The sequence below is a fragment of the Chiloscyllium punctatum genome, chromosome 36 (assembly GCF_047496795.1).
Source record: "Chiloscyllium punctatum isolate Juve2018m chromosome 36, sChiPun1.3, whole genome shotgun sequence".
NCBI lineage: Eukaryota > Metazoa > Chordata > Chondrichthyes > Orectolobiformes > Hemiscylliidae > Chiloscyllium > Chiloscyllium punctatum.
In genome coordinates, this window is record NC_092774.1 from 40,759,956 (window position 1) to 40,784,638 (window position 24,683).

Genomic DNA, 24,683 nt, shown 5'->3' on the forward strand with positions numbered 1-24,683 from the left:
CAGTTGAGAACAGGCTGTGAGGGAGGAATGACCTATTCCTAGTCTTGTGAAATTGGTTCAGATTATGTAGAAATAGAGTCATAGAATTGCAGAGCACAGAAACAAACCTTTTGGTCCACGCTGACCACATATCCTAAATTAATCAGGCGATCTGTTTGCCAGTATTTGGCTCATATCTCTCTCAACGCTTCCTATTCATATAGAGGCCTTTCCAGAACCCATCCAGAAGGCTTTCACATGTTGTAAATGTACCAGCCTTAACACAGGGCCTCTGTCAGCTCATTCCATACACGTATCACGCTCTGCGTGAATATTTATCCCTTTTGTCCCTTTTAAATCTTAGGTTTTTTTTAGATTAGATTAGATTACTTAGAATGTGGAAACAGGCCCTTCGGCCCAACAAGTCCACACCGCCCAGCCGAAGCGTAACCTACATCTACATCTAGATCTACCCCTACATCCCCCTACATCTACATTTACCCCTTACCTAACACTACGGGCAATTTAGCATGGCCACTTCACCTGGCCTGCACATCTTTGGACTGTGGGAGGAAACCGGAGCACCCGGAGGAAACCCACGCAGACACGGGGAGAACGTGCAAACTCCACACAGACAGTCGCCTGAGGCGGGATATGAACCCGGGTCTCCGGCGCTGTGAGGCAGCAGTGCTAACCACTGTGCCCCCGTGTACATCCTCTTGAGCAGCCAGACAAAATTCAAAAACAATAAAATGTTGAGTCTCGGGAAAACAAATTTGTGGCACCAGTCTTTCTTTCTCTCCTATTAGCATTTAGACTGAAAATTTGTCATTTACACCAACACCTCCACAGGTCAGACCACGCATGCTTCTCGGTGTCAGCAAGCACTGCGCATGTACGCCGGTGTCAGCAAAATAGTGCGCATGCTCCTACCTGACAGCGGAAACAGTTCTCGACATTCTTTTGATAGACCAATAGAAAGCGCCAAAAGACCGGAAGGAGTGTGGTCTTCCTGCCATTGAGAGCGTCCCTATTCACTGAATGCGGACGTTAGACCATGAATTTGTGAAGCTGTAGTTGCTGTTCTTCTCTCTCTGAATGAAGATTGAGCTTCACCTCAGACTGCAACTTTCCTCTGTCCAACATCTGTGAGTACAACACACTCTTTTCTCACCCCCTTTTCCATTTTATTTTTTCATTCTGGAGTTCAGTTCTTGACTTGCAGCAAAGTTGGTTCAGGTCTGTGTCTTAATTAGCAAATACATGGCAAATGCAGTTACACTGTGTGAAGTTATTGTCTTTCCTGTGAAATAAAAACAGCAAGGAGATGCATTGTTGAAATTGTGATATATTGGGATGTGGAACAAGTGAGAGCTGCAGACGCTAGAGATCAGAGTCGAAATATGTGGCGCTGGAAAAGCACAACAGATCAGGCAGCATCCGTGGTGCAGGGCCGTCAATGTTTTGGGCAAAAACCATTCATCAGGAGGTAGCTTCAGCTCCCTTCTACTCAGGCTTTCTATCCCAGTCAATGCCAGTTGTCAGACAGGTGCAGCAAGCAATGAGCAAGGCAAGTGGTGTATTAGCAAGAGGAATTAAGTTCAGAAGTGGGGATGTCTTCCTGCAGTTAGGGGGTCATTGAATATATTCAAAGCTGAGTTTATCTGACTTTTGAATGTTAAAAGTAGTTATGGGGGAAGGCAAGGAAATGCTTTTTTAAATATTTTATTAGAAACTTTTTCAAATCTTTTATAAAACATCTATAGACAAAAAAGAACAATACCAAAGTACAGAAAGAGAGAGGCAGTACAACAATGTCATATCATGATACTACTAATAATGAACTAACTACTATTCTACCAGAACAACTGTACCTACTTAGCTTAAACTAAACTACAATCAAATTTTAAAAATATTAAATTAAACTGAATTCAAATTAAATTACATCACATTATTTTATTCTATTTCACTTACTACACCTCCACTGAGGGTCTCGTCCCTGGAAGCTCCAGTTATTGTACCCATATTCTTTTCCCCCAGCCTCCCTTCCCAGGGCACCACTGGTGCCCAAACTGATTCTCATGGCATACCAAGGCCCTAATCAATATTGCTGATAAGTCTGCACCCATATCATTTAGAAAGGATTGCCACATCTTGTAAAACCGCCCTGTTCTGTGGTGCATCATATTCATGTGGTAGTCTTGGGGGAGATGCTCCATCACTAGCTGACGCCACCCCGTAAGACCTGGGGTTTTTTCCAATGTCTATTTCATTAAAATGTTCTTCCTTGCATAGTGGGTAAGAATGTTACACAGTCTCTTCACATGTTTCCCCAGGAGAGGGCAAATTTGCTAACCCCAGAAGAAGAAATGCCAGATCCACTTTAACTTCAATCCCGAGGATATCCTTCGGCTCCCTTACTATAGCACTCCAGTAAGTCTGGATCTTAAAACATGACCAATAGCAGTGTGTGAGAGTGCCTATAATAATTTTACATTTGGGACAACCTGGTGATACGCCTCTCTTGAACTTAGCTAGCTTCTCTGGCGCCATATGAGCCCTGTGTAAAATCTTCAATTTCGTGGCCTGTGTTTTGTTACGTATTGAAATTTTCCTTACATTTTCCCATATTTCTTTTCCATACTTCCAATGAAGTATCATCTCTGAGTTCCTGATTCCACGTCCTACAGGTTCCCTCCACGTCTCCGAAGGCACGTCCCTTTTGTAAATAATACAAAGTACTGACTGAAAGAACACCAGCACACTGGAGTACTTTTTCTCCATGTCTGACCTGTAAAGCTGAGCTGGGACCATCGTCTTTTTCTGTATATAATCCCTTATCTGAAAGTACCGGAATGGGTACAATCCATATTTCTGACTTAGCTGGCTAAATGACATCAAGACCTCCCCCTTGAATAAATCTCCCAGACAGGAGATTCCCTTATTCTCCCATGACCTTAAGCCGGAGTCCATTGCCCCAGGTTGAAATCCTTGGGCTCCCACCAATGGGGTAAACTGTGAGGTCTTAAGCCAATTGCCCTCATCTTGCCTCATTATCCTCCAGGTTTTCACCGTATTTAAAATGATTGGACTCTTACACTCCTCGGACATGGATTTCATCTTATCCATAAATAATTAGGGAACAACGTAACTGCGAGGCTTCAACATCAAGCCAAATTGACCCTAAATCACCCCCATGCCCTGCCACCCAGCTATGGGAACAAAGTGCACATTTGATGTCTCTTCAAGTCCAGAAGGTTCACCCCACTCCCTCACCCTGCGAGAGCTGCAATTTGGTAAACTTAATTCGGGTGCGCCGGCGACACCAAATAAAAGAACCGAGCCAACCATTGAGACTCCGTAATACTCATGTGGGTAGCAACAACGGGAGCATTCTCAAGGGGTACAACAGGCGAGGAAGAACATACATTTTATTCAAGGCTATTCGGCCTAACCGTGATAACGGTAATCCCTTCCACTGCTGCAAATCCTGCTTTATCCTCTGCAGTAATTGTACATAGTTAGCTTTATACAGCTGGTAGAAGGCAGGAGTAATAAAAATTCTCAAATACAAAAATCCTTTTGACAACCGTCTAAACAGGAACTGCATTCCATCCTTCAGATCAGGCACCTCCACGAATCCCCCCCCGGCGGCATGGCTTCCGATTTTGTAAAGTTGATCCTGTAGCCCGAAAAACAGCCAAATAAATTAATTGTTTGAATCAATCGAGAAAATGACTCCTGTATCATCATAGGTGCATTCAACAGGGAAACCTGTTCCGCCTTTATACTGGGGAGGGGCTGGTTCTCCAAATTCAAACAATCTTTGTTTGGCAAAGGAGACCCTTTTTTGCCACCTGTGTGTGCAATGAGTCGAGAGCAACCCTGAGAGCTGCAGCGTGACGAGTGAAGTCCTAATATAAAATACTTCATCAGCGATCTATTGTTGCTCCACCCTCTGCTTCCTTCTAGTTGTTTAATATGAAATAACTAGGCCTCATAAATATGCCTTAGTGGCCTCCCACAGTATTGCCGGATTACTGGCCATACTTGAGTTGATATCCCAGAAGACCCTGAACTTTCTTCTGATGTACTCAACGAATTTACCATTCCTTAACAGGAATGGGTCCGTGCGCCAGTGCCGTGCATCCATTCCACCACCCTTGATTTTACCATCTAAATACACTGGCACGTGGTCTGAGACAGCTATCTGCCCAATTTTACAAGCCAGTGTTCTATCCAAAATATCTGATGGCATAAAAACATGTCAACTCGCGTGTGGCACTTGTGTTGGTTGGAATACAAAGTAAAATCTCTTCCATTCAGGTGGCGATGCCTCCACACATCCACTAACCCCGACTCCTCACACTGGGGCAGCACGGTGGCTCAGTGGTTAGTTCTGCTGCCTCCCAGCACCAGGGACCAAGGTCCGATTCCGGCCTTGGATGACTGTGTGTGGAGGTTGCACATTCTCCCCGTGTCTGCGTGGGTTTCCTCCGGGTGCTCTGGTTTCCTCACACAGTCCAATGATGTACAGGTAAGGTGAATTGGCCATGCTAAATTGCCCATGGTGTTAGGTGCATTAGTCAGAGGGAAATGGGTCTGGGTGGATTACTCTTCAGAGGGTCAGTGTGGACTTGTTGGGCCGAAGGGCCAGTTTCCACACTGTAGGGAAACTAATCAAACGAATCATGTCCACCTACTGCTTAGATCGTGCAGTCATACATGCCAGGCCCCTTGTCACCCTGTCTACCTCAGGGTCTATGAGGAGATTAAAATCCCCTCCTATGATCGTACTGTGCACCCCAAGACTCATTAATTTAGCAACTCCATCAGTTAGAAATGTAAGAGGGTACACGTTGAGGGGGGTGGGGAATATACATTCAGGACGCCATACTCTTCTCCATGTAGTTGAGCTTTAAGAATGATGAACTGTCCAAGTTCGTCCTTAATTTTCTCAACTACCTGGAAAGGGAGGTTCCTTCTTATAAGTATAGCCACTCCTCTACTCTTAGAGCTAAAGGAGAAGAATACCCTATCATAACTCCCCCACCACCCCACCCCACCTTGCCCACAGCTAACATCCTGGATCCTTCCAACTGAGGCCGTGCCCTAACCGCAAGCAATTCACAGATGAAAAAAAACACATTATTTACATTCTGAGAGTTAAAAATGGATGCCCACTCCCCCCTTCCCCCCCCTCCCCCCACACACACACACTCACACCCCTTCTCCATACATCTTAACCACAGGTATAGCCACCCCCAAACCACAACCAAAAGGACAGCAGTTAAAACAAAAGTCCTCACATAATGCACAACTGACCGATATCCTAAATAATTCTGGTTTTACATCAAGGCAGTATGGAGAAGCCGATAACCACAAAAAAAATGTAGAGAGAGAAAAGAAAAGAAGGGACAGAAAGAACTGTACCATTGTCTGTATCGATGGCCCCATCCCGACCTGAGTCCTTGAATTCAGAGAATTCACAAAGTTCTTCGCCTTTTCTGCTGAATCAAAATGATATACCGTCCCCCCATGAGCGAAATGCAACACGGCCAGGGACCTCAAGGAACATTGAATGTTCAGATCCCTTAATTTTCTCTGAACTTCATCAAAAGCTCTTTCTCTTCTTAATTCTGGCTCCTGAGAAGTCCTGAAAAGATATTGTTCTTGTGCCTTTCATGCACAAAGCCTGTGGATCTCTTCCCAGTCTTCTTGCTGTTTCAATCACTAACTGTTTTTCTTTATAATGCAGGAGTCACACAAGGACCGTGCGGGGGCGTGGGTCCGGTCCGGACCTGCACATTGAAATCCAGTGAGCCCGCTCCAAACTCAACAGGCCCGACTCCAACTCCAGCCCCAAGAACATCAGGAACCACTTCTCCAGGATTCCAATGAGGTCTTCGCCTTCCTCACATTCCAGAAGACCCACGCGCTGTAAGCTTTTTCTCCTACTTTTGTTTTCCAGGTCGTCCACTTGCTCCTGAAGGACCCGAACCTGGTCTTCCAGCGTTTGGATCCTTCCTCCTGAGACCTCCGCCACGGTCCTCTCCTCTGCTGCCTATTCTCTTCGGGCCAACATTTGAATTTACTGCTCATGCTTTTCCAGCGTGGCAGATAGTGGTTCCACCGCTGCTTCAATCTTTTCTCAGAGTTTGTCAAACTCCGAGAGTAATTGCTGCTGCCCCATTAAATCCAAAGGGGCCGCCCTGGGAGTTTGAGCAATGGCTCCAGGCCCCCCCAATGCAGTAGGGGAGTGCCCTGCCTGCTGCACTCCTTTTGGCCCCTTTCCTTCATTTGCTTTCATCCTGGTCTTAAAGCTGTCAAACCACAATTTTAGCAGCTCCAGATGTTCACTAAGTTTATATTAGTTTTTTTTTCTCCTTCGGATGGTTAACGAGGGGGGTAAAGGACCACATTGCCGTAGGATATGGCACAGAGCCCAACACAGCAGACCACTCAGACCACCGCCATCTTGGATCTCCAAGAAAATGGTTTTCAGACCAGGAGAGAACAGCTACAGGATCGTACAGCACAGAAACAGACCCTTCAGTCCAACTAGTCCATGCTATGTTCTCAAATTAAACTGGTCCATTTGCCAGTGATTGGCCCATATCCCTCCGAACCTTTCCTATTCATGTACTTCTCCAAATGTCTTTTAAATGATATCACTGTACTTGCATCCACCACTTCCTCTGGACATTGATTCCACACACAAACCACTTTCTTAAAAAAAAGATTCTCCTCATATCTTTTTAAAATCTTTCTCCTCTCCCCTTCAAAATTTGCTCCCTCATCTTGAAACCCCCACCCTAGGGAAAGGACACCTGCTGGTCACCTCATCTATACCCCTCATGATCTTATAATCCTCTATAAAGTCACCTCTCAACCTATCCACCCAGATGTAAGTATATTCCTATCCAGTTATGATCTGTTCAGTGCTGGTGCAGGCTGGAAAAACCAAATGGTCTACCCCTGCTCCCAATTCTGTCACACTGTGTGAGACCATAAGACATGAGAACAGAAATTAGGCCATTCAACGCATTGAGTCTGCTCCGCCATTCAATCACGGCTGATAAATTTCTCAACCTCATTCCCCTGCTTTCTCCCCATTACCTTCGATTCCCTTGATACTCAAGAAGCTATCGACCTCAGTCTTAAATATACTCGGTGACCTGGCCTCCTGTGGCAATTAATTTTATAGATTCAGCACTCTCTGGCTGAAGACATTTCTTCTTATCTCCATTCTGAAAAGTCTTCCCCTTTCTCGAAGGCTGTGCCCTCACGTTCTAGTCTCTCCTACCAATGGAGACATCTTGTCAATGTCCACTCTGTCCTGGCTGTTCAGTATTCTGTCGGTTTTAATTAGATCCCCTCCGAGTGTGGGCCTGTTAATCAGCATGGACCAGACCCTTCAGGATGAGTTACAGAGGTATTAGGTTCAGCAAAGTGAGAATGGGGGAAGAGTCTGAGGGATGGAGATTTTCAGCTTTCTGGGAATGAAAGATGAAAGCAAGTTTGATATAAATTAGAATTGATTAGATAGGCTGATGGGCCAAGGAGTGGCAGATGGAGTTTAATTTAGATGAGTATGAGATTTTGCGTTTTGGTAAGGCAAATCGGGGCAGGACTTATACACCCAATTCTAAGGTCCTGGGGAGTGAAGCAGAACAAAAAGACCTTGGAGAGCAGGTTCATAGTTCCTTGAAAATGGAGTCGCAAGTAGATCAGATAATGAAGGAGCTGTTTGGTATGCTTTCCTCCATTGGTCAGTACATTGAGTTAGACCATGTTTTGGAATACCACATATAGTTCTGATCTCCCTGCTGCAGGAAAGATGATGTGATACTTGAAAGAGTTCAGAAAGAATTTACAAGGCTGTTGCCAGAGTTGGAAGGTTTGAGCTCCAGGGAAAGGCTGAATAGACTGGGTCTATTTTCCCTGGAGTGTTGGAGGCTGAAGGGTGACCTTATAGATGTTCATAAGGGGCATGGATAGGCTGCATAGCCAAGATCTTTTCCCAAGGATATGTGAGTCCAAAAGTATAGGGCATAGGTTTGAGATGAGAGGGGGAAGATTTAAAAATAACCTGAGGAGAAACTTCCTCACAAAGATGGTGATGTCTCTGTGGAATGAGCTGCCAAAGGAAGTGATGGAGGCTGGTAAAATTACAATATATTAAAAGGCATCTGGATGGGTACATGAATAGGAAGGGTTTTGAGGGATATGGGCCAAATGCTGGCAAATGGGACTGGATTAATTTAGGATATCTGGTCGGCACCATTGATTGGGCCGAAGGGTCTATTTCCGTGCTGTATGACTCTAATCGTCTTCAGTGAAAGTAGAAGTGTGGTTGTGAAGACTAGACTTCCAGAGTAGTTTTCAAAGATGTTTTGCCCTGAGTGGGAGCAGAAGTTACAATGAAATCTTTCGTTTGTGAGACAGCAACTGAGTGAGGGAGCACATCTGGAATTCTGGTGGAAAGCGGGAATTCATTGCACTGTGGGGATGAAGTGCTTTCAGGTTTACTGGCAGTAAGGACAGTGTGCTGAGTGGAGAACCTAGTGAAGGGTTAGGTGGGTTTTTGTTTTAAACTGCTCATTTCATTCAGCCTTCAACATTGTATTTCCAACGCTGTCCATCAGAAGGAGCAGTGAATCAGTAACTGGTATCGTTAGAAGCCTTACGATTTTCAGTACTGCAGGTATTGCATTGTTTCATCAGCATTGTAAAGGTTACAGGCAGCAGTGGGAGGTGTGGGCTGTATTCACTAGAAATGATTAAGCAGTTACAGAACACACATACGAGAGGGCAGGGTGGGACTTGTCTTTCCATTTGCAGAAAGGGGGAGGTTCTGGGAGCTGTAATCCGGAGCGCACACAACCTTGGTAAATCATTGAAGCCTTACAGTGTGGAATCAGACCATTCAGCCCATAAAGGCAACACTGACCCCTCTGAAGACCATGCCACCGAGACCCACACCTACCCCACCTATCCTATCCTGTCGTTTCTGCTGGTGAATTAGACTAGGACTAGGGGACATGGCCTCAGGATTAGGGAGAGTAGATTTAGGACAGAGATGAGGAAGAACTGCTTTCCCTGGAATGTGGTGAATCTATGGAATTCTCTGCCCAAGGAAGCAGTAGCAGCAGCTTAATTAAGTATATTCAGGATACAGTTGGCTGGGTTATTGCATTATAGGGAATTAAAGGGTAGTTGGGACAATGCAGATCGGAGGAGCTGAGATGATGACCTTAATGAATGGCAGAGCAGGCTGGATGGGCCAAATGGCCGACTCCTGCTTCTATTACTGTGAAACTATAACTGTGCATTTCCCTTGGCTAACCATCTAACCTGCACATCCCTGGACACAATGGGCAATTTAGCATGGCCAATCCAAATCAAGGCCGGTGAGCAGTGTGGTGATGTGGAAAATGAATGTTAGCGAATGATAAAAAGGGGCAAGGAGGATAAACGTACCAGCAATCAAAGCTGGATTCAAAAGATCACAAAAAATAAAAGTAAAAGCTGAATGTGTGCTGCATTGTAACAAAAGTGAATGAATTGGCTGCACACATTGAAGAGAATAATTATGATCTGAGACTCCTTACAGAGAAGTTTAATGGGAAGCTCGGTAAAGGTAGATGGTTGGCACTGTTAATCAAAGCACTGATCACAGGGGAGTCTGGTGTCAGCTCGGATTTCAGGTCCTGATTTCTCTGTCCTCTGTTGATCTCCCTGTTCCCACAGAGTAAGGTGTCGTATGTCCTCAGCTCTGCTGGGTTTTTGCTGAAGCTTTGACCCCCTTTTCCACCTTCCAGAACAATAAAACATTCAGTCACTCAAGGCCCAACCCACATTGCCCCAGCCTGTCAACCATCCAGACAGAGAGACTCATCGCAGTGGGGAATAAACAAGAAAAATGAAACAAAATTAGAAATAAATAGGTGAGTGTGTTTAATGTTTGTTCATTGGGAAGTAAGCCAGAAATAAAGGTCTCCCAGGATTCTTATGGTACCCAATTTGAGGAATTCTCTCTCCCTTACATCTAACTATTAGTACCCAACTCTGATTTATAACAACACTTACAGAAATAAAGCATTTGTGATCAAACAGCATAGACATAGACATTTGCTTTCTCTCATGCACGCACTCATGCATATAAGTGTATAGGGTGAATTTGTATTTGCAGAATTATATTTATAGAAACATAGAACATTACAGTGCAGTGCAGACCCTTCGGTCCTCAATGTTGCACCGACCTGTGGAACCAATCTGAAGCTCATCTAACCGACACTATTCCATGCTCGTCCATATGCCTATCCAATGATCATTTAAATGCCCTTAAAGTTGGCGAGTCTACTACTATTGCAGGCAGTACGTTCCACACCTCTACTACTCTGACTAAAGAAACTACCTCTGACCATCTGTCCTATGTCTATCACCCCTCAATTTAAAGTTATATCCCCCCGTGCTAGCTGTTGCCATCCAAGGAAAAAGGCATTCATTGTCCAACCTCTCTAACTCTCTTATTATCTTATGTCTCAGTTAAGGCATCTTTCAACCTTCTTCTCCCTAACGAAAACAGCCACAAGCCCCTCAGCCTTTCCTCCTAAGACCTTCCCTCCATACCAGGTAACATCCTAGTAAATCTCCTCTGAACCTTTCCCAAAGCTTCCACATCCTTTCTATAATGCGGTGACCAGAACTGTACGCATTACTCCAAATCTGGCCGCACCAGAGTTTTGTACAGCTGCAGCGTGATCTCATGGTTCTGAAACTCAATCCCTCTACCAACAAAAGCTAACACACCGTATGCCTTCTTGAAAGCCCTATCAACCTGGGTAACTTTCAAGGATCTACGTACTTGGACACCAAGATCTCTCTGCTCATCTACACTCCCAAGAATCTTACCATTAGCCCAACACTCTGCATTCCTGTTGCTCTTTCCAAAGTGAATCACCTCACACTTTTCCGCATTAAACTCCATTTTCCACCTCTCAGCCCAGCCCTGCAGCTTATCTTTGCCCCTCTGTAACTGACAACATCCTTAGTCAGTATCCACAACTCTACCGACTTTAGTGTCATCCGTGAATTTACAAACCCACCTTCTATGCCCTCATCCAGGTCATTAATAAAATGACGAAGAGCAGTGGACCCAAAACAGATCCTTGTGGTACCTCACTAGTAACTGAACTCCAGGATGAATATTTCCCATCAACCACCACCCTCTGTCGTCTTTCAGCTAGCCAATTTCTGATCCAAACATTTGATTTTATTCAAAAAATGCGCAATCTGCTGGCAGTCAATACAGTCAGTGCATGCATATAATATTTTGTAAACTTCACTTTGGAAACAGAACTTGTCAGATTCAAAATTGGGATACAGACTGACTGTGACCTTATACCTTTAATGCATTGTCTGAGCTGAGGTGTCACCTTTTGTTACAAAACTTATGTTATCTCGAAGGTGATTTGTAAGAAGTTCTGATATTTACATATTAATGATACCTACAACCCATTCTAAAAGATTAAAGACTGATGGTTTGCCACGTCTGTATGTTTAGTTTCTCACTGGTGTTGGTGTCAATGCCTTGACCCTGTGTCTGGTTGTTTCTAAAGACGCTGTATTGCAGCTTTATCCTGAATTTATACAGTTTTTCTTTGCTTCCCAAAATCAGATCTGCTCACACTGAGCAGTATCTCAATGTCGTGAAAGATGTTAACTTTCAGGTAGAGTTATTCAAAAGAGATGTTTTTACTTTTTTGGCCCTGTAACATCCTGAATTAGCATCCTTCGGGAAAATTAGAGTGGAGTGAGAATGGATAGGGGGAGAGAGATTGGGATGGTGCTTTCAATTTTGTGGAATAACAAAAGAAAAGATTGTTCTGCAGAAAAAGAATTGCTTGTTCTGAATTTCTACCCTGGACTGATGTTAAAGTGGAGATTTGAGACCTCCCAAGGAATCTCTTGTGGACTCAGACCTGTAAAGCCTCCCTCTTGGTTCGTCCCGGAAATCGTACTGTTTGGAAGTCTGGAATAAAAACCTGTTATGGACAGTTTAGTATAATTTTAGTTATCCCCTTTATTCACTAATAGCATCACTGTGACAACAGAACATTGATACCTATAAGCTAAACTAACTTGGTTCTAATAATCTAGGAGAGTAGGTTACCAGCTGTTCAAATGCCCAGCAGGCTACTCCAATGTATTGATACAAAGTGGCTTCCTTTGTACAAAAGTTTGAAAAAGAAGTTGCATGTTCTTAATGAGACAGATAATAGTGAAAGACAATGATTCATAAGGAAGAAAAGCTAACTGACAGGTCTGTGAAGCTTGACTAATCACTCCTACAGGCCCTAAGCCATTCGTCAGGTGGGAAAAACAGCTGAGTTAGGGGCCTGCTAGTGAGATAAACTCCTCTCATAAAGAGGTACCAGTCTCAGCTAATTGGAGAGTTCACAAGATAACCTTGCACAGCTCACATGTCAGATACAGTTCTTTTATAAAACGGCTTCTTAGTAAGGAGGGCAAACGTTCATCATAAAATGGCTTCCCGACACATTGTGCAAGAATCTCTTCAATATTCGACCTTGAATAATGTCTAAGCTAGGAGCAGACTCCTGCTTTTTAAGCACTAAACCATTCTGTACCTGAGGCAGAGATGTTACCGTAAGGTTGCATTCAATCTGATTCATTCGTCTTCGAATGAAACATGCCTACTTTTCAAGTTTGTGATTCAAATTTAAATAAGACATAAGATCTAATTAGTTAGAATTGACAGTGGGGCAGTCTGTAAAAACAGCAAGTAAGTTAAAGCTTTATCAGTATTTCCTTTTACAGAATTTGCATTTCATAACCAGAATTGGCTTCTCAAAATGCAATTAAATTCAATCCATACCAGCTAAGCACTAAGAGTTAATTTTCTGCTGGATTCAACAGCCTCAGCACTAAAATGGTGTCTCTCTCTAGTGTCCTTTTGAACTCTCAAGTCAGGGTTTTGTAACAGCAAAGATTTATTTTCTCTGTGACGGCCCTGCTTGCAAGGGGTATACGAATCCATTATAATTGGCAGCAACTGAGTATGAATTACAACGTTTTTGATAGTACCGAGTTTCTTTTCAGGGTCAGAATCAAATACGGTCATTAATTTCACAATGGAACGGCTGTGAATGTTATCACTTGGTGTCCTGTTCATACAGATTCACTGATGCTAAGGCAAACGTTCTTAATTGTCTTACAGCATCCTGTTATCACTTGGTCAGCCGAGGTGTCCCTATCTTTTACATTCTTTAAGATGCCCCCCTTTTCTGAGTCTTGCTGTCTATTTTCTAGTGTAATAAATGTGTTCTATAATTCAGCATTACATTTAGTCTAAATGTTTAAAGACCTTCTCAGTGACAATGATGACTTTTGTAATCTCTTTTTACAGAGTATTTGATCTGAAAACTGAAGTTTAAAAATCAACAGATGACGGGCTTATGTCCAAAACGCCGACTCTCCTGCTCCTCAGATGCTGCCTGACCTGGTGTGCTTTTCCGCACTTTTTGACTCTGACTCTCCAGCGTCTGCTGTCCTCAATTTCAAGTCAATGTTTGACAGTCATTCAGTCCATTGGGACTGGAACGAGTTTTGACTAAGATTCTGTGAGAAGGAGCAAAGTTTTTTGGTCCCTGTTGCAGTACGTTTTCAGCATCAGTGGGACTGAATGAGAGACCCTACAGTTACAGCGTACTAAGTGTGGAACCTAAAACAGTTATCCAGCCTGGAAAGAGGAATTCACGGCAGGGAGGGACTGTACACGTGTTTGTGTGCCGCTGAAGCTTCAGCCATGGAGAAACCAGAGGAATCCCGCCCCGTGGAGAAACCTTGGAAGTATGGCGACTGTGGGAAAGGCTTCCATGTCCTGTCTGTCTTGGAGGCACATCAGCGCAGTCACACTGGAGTCAGGCCATTCTCCTGCCCTGAGTGCGGGAAGGGGTTCAGCAGTTCCTCCACCCTGCTGAGGCACAGACGGGTCCACACGGGGGAGAGGCCCTTCAGCTGCCCTGAGTGCAGGAAGGCTTTCAGCAATTCCTCTGACCTACTGAAGCACCAGCGGGTCCACACCGGGGAGAGGCCATTCGCCTGCTCAGAGTGTGGTAAGGGGTTCAGCAGTTCCTCCGCCTTGTTAACCCACCGGCGGGTTCACACAGGGGAGAAGCCTTTCAGCTGCCCTGAGTGTGGGAAGGCCTTCACCCAGGCCTTTTCCCTGCTGAGGCACCAGAGTGTCCACACAGGGGAGAGGCCATTCACTTGCCCAGAGTGCGGGAAGGGGTTCAGTGATTCCTCCGCCTTGCTGACCCACCGACGGGTCCACACAGGGGAGAAGCCTTTCAGCTGCCCTGAGTGTGGGAAGGCCTTCACCCATGCCTCCAACCTGCTGACCCACCGGTGGGTCCATACCAGGGACAGGCCATTCAGTTGCCCCGAGTGTGGGAAGGCCTTCAGCAATTTCTCCCACGTGCTGATCCACCGGCGGGTCCACACCGGGGAGAGGCCATTCGCTTGTCCTGAGTGCAGAAAGGCCTTCAGCAATTCCTCTGACTTACTGAAGCACCAGCGGGTTCACACTGGGGAGAGGCCCTTCAGCTGTCCTGAGTGCGGGAAGGCCTTCACCCAGGCCTGCAACTTGCAGAGACACCAGCGGGGGCACCAGTGCTCCCAACAATCGGATTCTGCCGGTGAGGCTGCTGTGGGTCACCCCCAGGACTGAACCTCCTGCCCAGTCTGACAGTGGGAGAGTTGGTGGGCTGGTTTTGTTTTCTGCTGGACTGCACCCACTCCCACGGTGGCTCAGTGGTCAGTAGCATTGCCTCACAGTGCCAGGGACCCGGCTTTGATTCCACTATTGGGGCAACTATCTGTGTGGAGTTTGCACATTCTCCTTCTGTGCCTGCGTGGGTTTTCTCGGTGTTCCAGTTTCCTCCCACAGTCCAAAGGTGTGCAGGTAGGGTGGATTGGTGACGTTAAATTGTCCCAGTGTACAGGGATGTGTAGGTGTGGTGCATTAGTCGGGGGAAATGTCGAGTCATAGGGTAGGGAAATGGGTCTGCGTGGGTTACTCTTCAGAGGGTCAGTTTGAACTTGTTGGGCTGAAGGACCTGTGTCCACACTGTAGGGATTCTGTGATTCTATGAACTTTGCTCCATTGGGTGCTACTGCTCGTTGAGCCCAGGACTGCACATTCCCACTGAAACAATCTGCACAAACCTAAGCCTGTTAGGCCATTCAGCCCATCGAGTCTGCTCTGCCATTCGTTCGAGACAAAAACAAACTGCAGATGCTGGAATCCAAAGTAGGCAAGCAGGAGGCTGGGAGAACACAGCAAGCCAGGCAGCACCAGCAGTAAAGTCAGTGTTTCAGGTATTAACCCAATTCATTGACTTCTCCACCAGAAATGATTTACCAGGATGTTGCCGAGAGTTTGGGCTACAGGGAGAGGTTGAATAGATTGGGGCTGTTTTCCCTGGAGTGTCAGAGGTTGAGGGGTGACCTTATATGGGTTTATAAAATCATGAGGCGTATGGATAGAGCAAATAACAAGGTCATTTCCCTGGAGGTTGGGCAGTCCAGAACCAGAGGGTTTATGGTGAGAGGGGAAAGATTTAAGTGGGACCTAAAGGGCAACCTTTTCATACAGAGGGTGACACATGGATGGAATGAGCTGCCAGAAGAAGTGGTGGAGACTGGTACAATGACAGCCTTTAAATAGCATCTGGATGGGGACATGAATAGGAATGGTTGAGAGGGATATAGGCCAAGTGCTGGAAACCGACCCTTTGGTCCAACCCATTCATGCTGACCAGATATCCTAAATTAATCTAGTCCCATTTGCCAGCACCCCTCGAAACTCTTCCTGTTCATACACCCATCCAGGTGCCTTTTGATTAGATTCCCTACAGCGTGGAAACAGGCCCTTCGGCCCAACAAGTCCTCACCGACCCTCCGAAGAGTAACCCACCCTAACACAACTGGCAACTTAGCATGGACCTCAAGCGACAAGTTTTCACACAGAGGGTGGTGCATGTACAGATTGAGCTGCCAGGGGAAGTGGTGGAGGCTGGTACAATTATAACATTTAAAAAGCATCTGGATGGGTATATGAGCTAAATGCTGACAAATGGGAGTAGATTAAATGTTGGATGTCTGGTCAGGATGGAGGAGTTGTACCGAAGGGTCTGTTTCAGTGCTGTCCATCTCTACGACCAGGCCTCTCGGGTTCACACACACAGAATCTGTCAGTAACGTTGGGTTTCAGAGTTCAGTTGAAGCAATGTGGTATCTTTTATAGAGACTTCGAGTCAAAAGAGATGCACAGCAGGGAAACAGACCCTTCAGTCCAACTCGTCCACGCTGACTGCATATCCCAAATTAATCTCATCCCATTTGCCAGCACTAGTCCGTATCCCTCTAAACTCTTCATATTCATGTTCCAATCCAGATGCCTTTTAAATGTTGAAATTGTACCAGCCGCCACCACTTCCTCTGGCAGCTCATTCCATACATACACCACTCTCTCCGTGAAAAGGTCTCCCCTCAGGTCCCTTTTAAATCTCTTCCCCCTCCATCCTAAACCTCTAGTTTTGGATTCCCCATCCTGGGGAAAAGATTGACTATTTACCCTATCTGTGGCCCTCAATTTTATTCATATCTACCAGGTCACTCCTCAGCCTCCGATGTTCCAGGGAAAAATACCTGCAACTTATTCAATCTCTCCCTGTAACTCAAACCCTCCAACCTCAGAACCATCCATTTAAATCTTTTCTGAACCCTTTCAAGTTTCACTACATCCTTCCTGGAGACACAATTTGCAGGTGTTCAGTGTTATGGACCAGGCCAGATCCCCTCAAAACATTCTAGGAAGGTAGCTCAGACCCTAACTTTTTTTAGTTGTTTTAGGCAGAGGTATCTCAGGAGTGATGTAGCTGGTCAAATCACTTGGCTTCCAGGAAAACAATTTATTTCCACACCGCCGAATGAAACCTTTGTGACCACTCCATTGACCTGTGTTGCCACCTTCAGGGTCCAATCGCCTGAACACCCAGATCTCGAACTCCCCCTCGCGAGAGCCAAGAGTCCTCAGTTCTATTGAGGGGGGGAAATTGGATGTCAGTCATCTCTGTATTAGAGAATGTATCATTTAAATAAAACTGAGAAGGGCATTCCTGACAGAAGATTCAACAGAAGGTGGCACAGAGTATTCCAAGAGACACGTAACCTGGCTGTAATCTGAGAGACTAAATTCCATTTTTTGTTATGAGAGGGAATCATATTTATTGGATCAGCATATCACGAGAATCTTGTTTTATTCCGGAACAGTCAGTAGTTAGAAGGGATTTATTTGGTTTGTTAATAGTTTATTTCATCTGTTCACCGTTACTGTTGGATAAATAAATGGATTTTTGTTTATTTTAAAGTGTCAGGGATTTATTTTTAAACATTAGAGCAGGTTACACTACTGTTCACATTAATTTTACAGATTATAGGGCGATGCGCTTCTCTTTGGGTGTTTCGGTTTGAGATCTCTGGTGGGGTGGGAGTTGGTGTCAGCTTTCCCTTTCTAACAGTATTGACGTGATGTCATGCTGAATGCAGTGGAGTCAATATTAATCCCAGCCTCTTGCTCTGGTTGTGGGTGAATCACCTTAATTTGGTCACTGACTCAGAAACAACACACAGAACCAACTGCTGAAACAATGATTCACACTTCATTGCACGTAGCAACTAAAACTAAAAACTCTCAAGTAAGCAAGTTCAGTCTCACGGCTGCCACCCTCCCCCCACCCGGCTATCACCTGATTGCTGGCAGAATTTAACCGAGTTTCCATCGACAGTGCCCGTCTCTGGAAGGGTCAAGGGGTTTGACGCAATATTGTTCTTCCAATACTGCTGCTGCATCGTTCTGGAGCGAGAACGTAGAACAATAGAGCACAGTTCAGACCCTTCAGCCCTCGATATTGTACCAGCCTTTTATCCAACTTGAAGATGAGACTAGCCTGCACACCCCTCAATTTACTGCCGTCCATGTGCTTGTTCAGCAGTCGCTTAAATGTATCTGACCCTCATTCCAACCCTGGAAGTGCATTCCATGCACTCACCATCGGAGTAAAAAACCTACCTCTGACATCTCCCCTTAACCTTCTTCCAATTACCTTAAAATTATGCCCTGTCATTTCTGACCTGGGGAAAAAGTCTCTCGCTATTTGTTCTATCTATGCCTCTCAACATATAGTACACCTCTATAAAGTCACCTCTCATCCTTCTTCGCTCCAATGAGAAAGGCCCTAGCTCCCCCAACCTAAGCCATCCCCTCCATTCCAGGCAGCATCGAGGTAAATCTCCTCTGTGCCCTCTCTCAGCTTACACAGCTTCCTGTTGTGGGTCTGTTCGCCGAGCTGGGAATTTGTGTTGCAGACATTTCGTCCCCTGTCTCGGTGACATCCTCAGTGATTGGCAGCCTCCTGTGAAGCGCTTCTGTGATGTTTCCTCTGGCACTTTCCCACATTTTCCCTAAGATTAGGTGACTAAAAGTGAACACAATATTCCAAGTGTGATCTAACCAGTACTCCATACAGCTGCAGCATAACCTTGCAGCTCTTTAGCTCAAACTCCCTGCTAATGAAAGCCAACACACCGTACACCTTTGTAACAACCTTATCAACCTGGGTGGCAACTTTGAGCGATCTATGGACTTGGACTCCAAGATCCCTCTGTTCCACCACAGGGTCAAGAATCCTGCCTTTAACCCCATAGGTTGAACAAACAGAGGAGTTTGGTGAAATGAGAATCATTAGATAAATGCTATTGAGCGAACTGATGGTGCTATGGGCTGGCAAATCTCTGGGTACAGGTGGATTTCATCATAGAATTTTAAAAGGTGGCTAATGAGTTCATATTTGCATTAATGTTAATTTTCCAAGATTTATTAGATTCAGGCAAGTTTTCCTCAGACTGGAGAGTAACATATTTAATATTTCTGTTCTCAAAGGGAAAGATGTGGTCCCTTGAGTCTATGGCAATTAAACATTTGTTTTTGAACCAATTAAGGAGATTATAACCACCATGTCAAAAAGCTCACGGTAATTGAAAAGAATCAGCATGCTAATATGAAAACGAAATGTTGTTTCACCAATTTATTCATAGAATTCCAAGAGTGTGGAAAGAGACTATTTGGCCGATCAAGTCCTGCACCAACCCTCAAGTGCATCCCACCCAGATCCAGACCGCCACTCTACTCCCGTAACCCTGCATTTAGCATGGCTAACTCACCTAGCTTGTACATCCAAGGACATTACGCAATCCAGCATGGCTAATCCACCCAACCTACACATCTTTGGACTGTGGGGCCCCTAGTGGAAATTCACAAAGACATAGACAGAACATGCAAACTCCAGATAATCGACTCAAGGCTGAAATCAAGTAGGTGTCTCTGGCCGTGAGAGGGAGCCACCGTGCCACCATGCTGTCCTAAAGGAATTATTTAAAAGAGTATGTAAATTGAAGCCTGTGGATATACTGAACTTGAATATTCTAAAGGTGTTTGACATGTTTTCACAAAAAGCATATTGCACAGAGGAGCTCATGGTGTAAAGTATAGTTATAGAACATCAACTGACTGGCAGAAAACAGAATATGCAAAAATAGTTCTTTTGTCAAATTGGTTGTATATGACAATGTATGGTGGGGTTCCAACAGGCATCTCTGCTGGCTCCTCAACTTTCTACAATTATATAGATGACTTACAGGAGGGGATCAAAGGTATGTGGTTACATTTGCAGGCAACACAAAGATAGATGGAGATGTACATTGTGGGGATGACATATCAATTATGCAGATTGATAGATTGGTTAAATAAATAAGCAAAACTCTTGCAAGTGGTGTACAATATGGTAAAATGCAATTTGTTACCTATTTGGAGAACAACTGCATGATTCTGAGATGCAGAGGGATCCGGGGGCCTTGCAAATAAGTCACAAGTTAGAATGCAAGCACAGCAAGTGATTAGAAAGGCCAATCACATAAATGTAAGGCGATTATGCCTCAGTTACAGAGCAATGGTGGGACTACATCTTGAACACCGTGCTCAACTTTTATATCCTTATCCAAGGAAGAATGAAAATGCATTAAAGCCAATTCACAGAAGGTAAATTGGATTGACACCCACAATGAACAGACTGTCTCATGGAAAATCATTAGACAGGCAGGTCTGACTTTCAACCAGAGTTTGGAATAGCAAGGGGTGATTTGATTGAAGTTTCTATGAGCCTGAATGGTCTTCAAAAGATGGATGTTGAAGGATGTTTACTTATTGTTGTGAACGAACAATTAGATCACCCATTTATAGAGTCATAGAGATGTACAACATAGAAACAGACCCTTCGGTCCAACCTGTCCATGCTGACCAGATATGCCAACGCAATCTATTCCCACCTGCCAGTACCTTCCTATTCATCTACCCATCCAAATGCCTCTTCAATGTTGCAATTGTACCAGCCTCCACCACTTCCTCTGGCAGCTCATTCCATACACATACCAACCTCTGCGTGAAAAAGTTGCCCTTTAGGTCTCTTTTGTATCTTTCCCCTCTCACCCTAAACCTATGCCCTCTAGTTCTGGACTCTCCGACCCCAGGGAAAAGACTTTGCCTATTTATCCGATCCGTGCCCTCATAATTTTGTAAACCTCTATAAGGTCACCCCTCAGCCTCCGATGCTCCAGCAGCTCAAATCCTCCAACCCTGGCAACATTCTTGTAAATAGTTTCTGAACCCTTTCAAGTTTCACAACATCTTTCCAACAGGAAGGAGACCAGAATTGCACGCAATATTCCAACAGTGGGCTAACTAATGTCCAATACAGCCGCAACATGTCCTCTCAACTCATGTACTCAATACTCTGACCAATAAAGGAAAGCATACCAAATGCCTTCTTCACTATCCCATCTACCTGCAACTCCACTTTCAAGGAGCTATGAACCTGCACTCCAAGGTCTCTTTGTTCAGCAACACTCCCGAGGACCTTACCAATAAGTGCATAAGTCCTGCTAAGATTGGCTTTCCCAAGATGCAGCACCTCGCATTTATCGGAATTAAACTCCATCTGCCACTTCTCAGCCCATTGGCCCATCTGGTCAAGATCCTGTTGTAATCTGAGGGAACTCTCTTCGCTGTCCACTACACCTCCAATTTTGGTGTCATCTGCAAATGTACTAACTGCACCTCTTATGTTCGCATCAAAATCATTTTGGTAGATGACAAAAAGTAGAGGGCCCAGCACCGATCCTTGTGGCACTCCACTGGTCCCAGGCTCCAGTCTGAAACACAATCCTCCACCACCACCCTCTGTCTTCTACCTTTGAGCCAGTTCTGTATCCAAGTGGCTAATTCTCCCTGAATTCCGCGAGATCGAACCTTGCTAATCAATCTCCCATGGGGAACCTTGTCGAACACCTTACTGAAGTTCATATAGATCACATCTACTGCTCTGCCCTCATCAATCCTCTTTGTTACTTCTTCAAAAAATGCAATCATTTGTGACAAAGAAGGAGGGAAATTTTTTGGAAGGTTGTGCAGCTTTGGAATACTTTGTAACAGAAGATAGTGAAGCCAGGACCATTGAATATTTCTAAGGCAGAAGTCGATTAATTCCTTTGCCTAAGAAGAGTCTAATGTTATGGGTACGGATGCAAATGTGCAATGTATAACACAAAGTAATCAGCCATCATAAGCCGAATGGCTTACTTCAGCTCCTAATTTGGACATTCATATATTCTGCTAGCTATAATGACCTGAGTTTGACCAGCATATATTTCCAATAAGCCCATGCTGATTCTGCTCAGTCCTATCATTAATTTTTAACTGTCCTGTTGTTGTACCTTTCATTATAGATTCCCTGTGCTCTCCCTGCTTTCTAAAACAGTGGGATGACATGTGCCACTTTCCAATTACCACTTTCCAGTGAACTAGCGTTAACCACCAAGCCCAGGGAATTTAGCTACTTTAAATCCTATTCAATTCTCTGATGCATTTTTGTTTCATACATATTAATATCCGTCAGTTCTTCATTTATACTAGCCCCAACATTCTCCATAATTTCTGGGAGCTATTAGTATTTTCCACTGAATGACATTTCCATCACTGAACCTCTTACCAGCAACATCCTGTGATTTAAACCTGTGACCTCCTGATTCAGAGAGAAGGCTGATCCCTACTAGCAGCTGGTTTGGGTGTATGACTGTCACCAACACTGTGGCAGTTTGGGAAATCCATTCTTGTTGGGCCAGTAAATACTCAATTCACGCTGCTCAGCATCAAAGGAGTTGACAGTGTCATGACAGTGTCAGTATCAAAGGAGTTGACAGTCAGTAATTTGATTTATCTGAAACAGGTGAGATGTTTCCTGCCTCTGTGCCAAAAGCAAAGATCATGTCCAAAGAATCTGTCCCTAGTGGAGGTTTACTCCTAACAATTGGAGTCCAAGACCTTTGTCCTTGGTTACTGATAGCTTATTGCTCGAGAGGTTGGATCAAGGGGACACCTATCCAGTTCTTGGTCAACTATCAAGGGGCAGAGGGGCATCAACTTGTGCAGAAAGGAGCAGGAAGAAGCAAAACAGCATTCATGGGTTAAACGAATGAGTGGAAAAAATGTTTAATGTCACCCAATACGACAACATCAGAACCATTTCCTTTTCACCCAAGAAAGACTGATTGGAGAACTGCTAAATTATTAGAAACTAAGCACTATAAAAGGGGAAAAAAGACTTTGGAGACCAAGTACACAAATCATCAAAAGTAGCAGACAGGTACAAAAACCAATTGAAAAAGACAAATAGAGGCCTCTATTACAAAGGAGATGAAATACATGGGGTTGAAAGTTATGTTTCAGTTCCAAGCATCATAGAATTCTAACATCACAGACAGACACCATTGGCCTGTCATGTCTGATAATTGAATTCTGGTGGAGTTTCCTCGCTTTCAAATTTATGGTGTTAAATTCTAACACCACCTCTGCACACTTCTGGAGACCTCGAGTTTACAGAATCACATTCTTCTCTACCTCCTCCAGGAATAACTATTTCTCCTGAGATACTGCCAGTTCCTCAGATTACTTGGTACCCCCGAATACAATCTGCATGTCAGGAAATCTCTGGTGCTGCCCCGACACCAACAGTCACCCTTGGAACTAAAGAAAATACAGAAATCTAAGGTGCAAAGAGACTTGGGTGTTCTAGTCCAGGATTCTCTCAAGGTAAACTTACAGGTTGAGACAGTAGTTCGGAAGGCAAATGCAATTATGACATTTAATTTGACAGGACTTGAATGTAAAAGTAGGGATGTAGTTGAGGCTTTGTAACACTCTGGTCAGGCCATATTTGGATTATTGTGCGCAGTTTTGGGCCCAAATTTCAGGAAGGATGTACTGGCCTAGGCGTGTGTTCAGAGGAGGTTCACAAGAATGGTCCCAGGAATGAACATCAGAACAAATAAGGAATGTTTGAGGACTCTGGGTCTATATTTAATGGAATTGAGAACGATGACGGGGGATCTAATTGAAACCGACAGAATTCTGAACAGACTGGATGTTGGGAAGATGTTTCCTTTGGTAGGAAAGGCTAGGAGCCAAGGGCACAGCCTTAGACCAAAGGGAAGACCCTTTAGAATGGAGGTAAAGAGAAACTTCTTCAACAGAGTGGTGAATATATGGAATTCACTGCCACCGAAGACTGTGGAGGCCAGGTCATTGAGTACATTTAAGCTGTGAAAGATAGTTTCTTGAGTATGAAAGGGATCAAGGGTTACTGGGAGAATGGGGTTAAGAAACTTATCAGCCACAACTGAATCGCAGAGCAGTCACAATGGGCTGAATGGCCTAATTTCAGCTCCTATGGTCTTATGATACACTGATGTGTGGAGGGGTGAGGAACGGGGGGAAAGAGATGAAGAGAGGAATACAATTAAGGGGAAGCTGGATACAGATGAGGGAGAAAGGAAGAGAAGGAAATACAAGTAGTGTACATTAAATTACAAAGCATAGGAGATCTGGCATACAGAGGGATCTGGGCATATAGATCCCTGAAAGTGGCAAAGCAGGCAGGCACATGGTCAAGAAGGCATACAGCACGCTTGCCTAGAGTGTAAGAGTTAGCGAGTTATGTTACAGCTATTTATTCCGGCCACATTTATAACATTGCGTGCAGTTCTGGCCAGCATGCTACCGGAAGGACGTGGATGCTCTGGGAGGGGGTGCAGGGAAGGTTCACTGGGACGTTGCCTCTCATGAAAGCAAAAATCCTCTTTGGATTTCTTTTGATTAGCGAAAACAGGTACTAATGTGGGTCTTTTGTAAAAGCAAAGTGGCATAAAGCAAACGTGCGATAAGTGGGAGATACCAGTTTGCTGATGAGGGATGGGAAGGGGCAAAGAAGAGGGGTGGGTGGAGGCTCAGGCAGAGCGAAAACACTGACAGAGGCCAATTAAGCCGACCAGCCTAGCCCTGTGCTGGAGACTCAATGGGACAGAGACAAATGTATCTATTTCAGACCTACCTGCAGGGGTAGGACAAACATTACGCTCCATCCAGGGATAAAATGTCCTCCATCTGCTCCTGCAGATCAATTCCATAGGGAAGGTGCTGTCAGACAGCACTGGAAGTAAACATA

At 44.6% G+C, this 24,683-nt stretch overlaps 2 protein-coding genes across 4 annotated transcripts in view; one reads left to right on the top strand and one right to left on the bottom strand.

The window, feature by feature from the left end:
• LOC140460450 (uncharacterized) overlaps window positions 1-24,683 on the bottom strand; it is a 34,098-nt gene that overhangs the window by 1,527 nt on the left and 7,888 nt on the right. The window contains exons 3-4 of one of the 3 annotated variants that reach the window (XM_072554993.1): window positions 24,570-24,628; window positions 1,764-3,661 (exon numbers count right to left, since the gene is read on the bottom strand). The exons of 1 other annotated variant lie outside the window; for it this stretch is intronic. In XM_072554993.1, the coding sequence (XP_072411094.1) occupies window positions 3,347-3,661; window positions 24,570-24,628 (374 nt within the window). In that variant the 3' untranslated portion in view covers window positions 1,764-3,346. Of the gene's footprint in view, window positions 1-1,763; window positions 3,662-9,559; window positions 9,797-24,569; window positions 24,629-24,683 lie in introns of those variants that run through there. One more of the 3 variants, XM_072554994.1, reaches the window with a different exon arrangement.
• LOC140460449 (uncharacterized) lies at window positions 933-17,660 on the top strand. The gene is made up of 3 exons (XM_072554992.1): window positions 933-1,127; window positions 5,738-5,919; window positions 13,415-17,660. The coding sequence occupies exon 3, from the start codon at window positions 13,814-13,816 to the stop codon at window positions 14,735-14,737; it is 924 nt and encodes a 307-aa protein (XP_072411093.1). The 5' UTR covers window positions 933-1,127; window positions 5,738-5,919; window positions 13,415-13,813; the 3' UTR covers window positions 14,738-17,660.

Coding starts and splice junctions, on each gene's coding strand:
- LOC140460449 (XM_072554992.1), top strand. CDS start 13,814: ATGGAGAAACCAGAGGAATCCCGCCCCGTGGAGAAACCTTGGAAGTAT.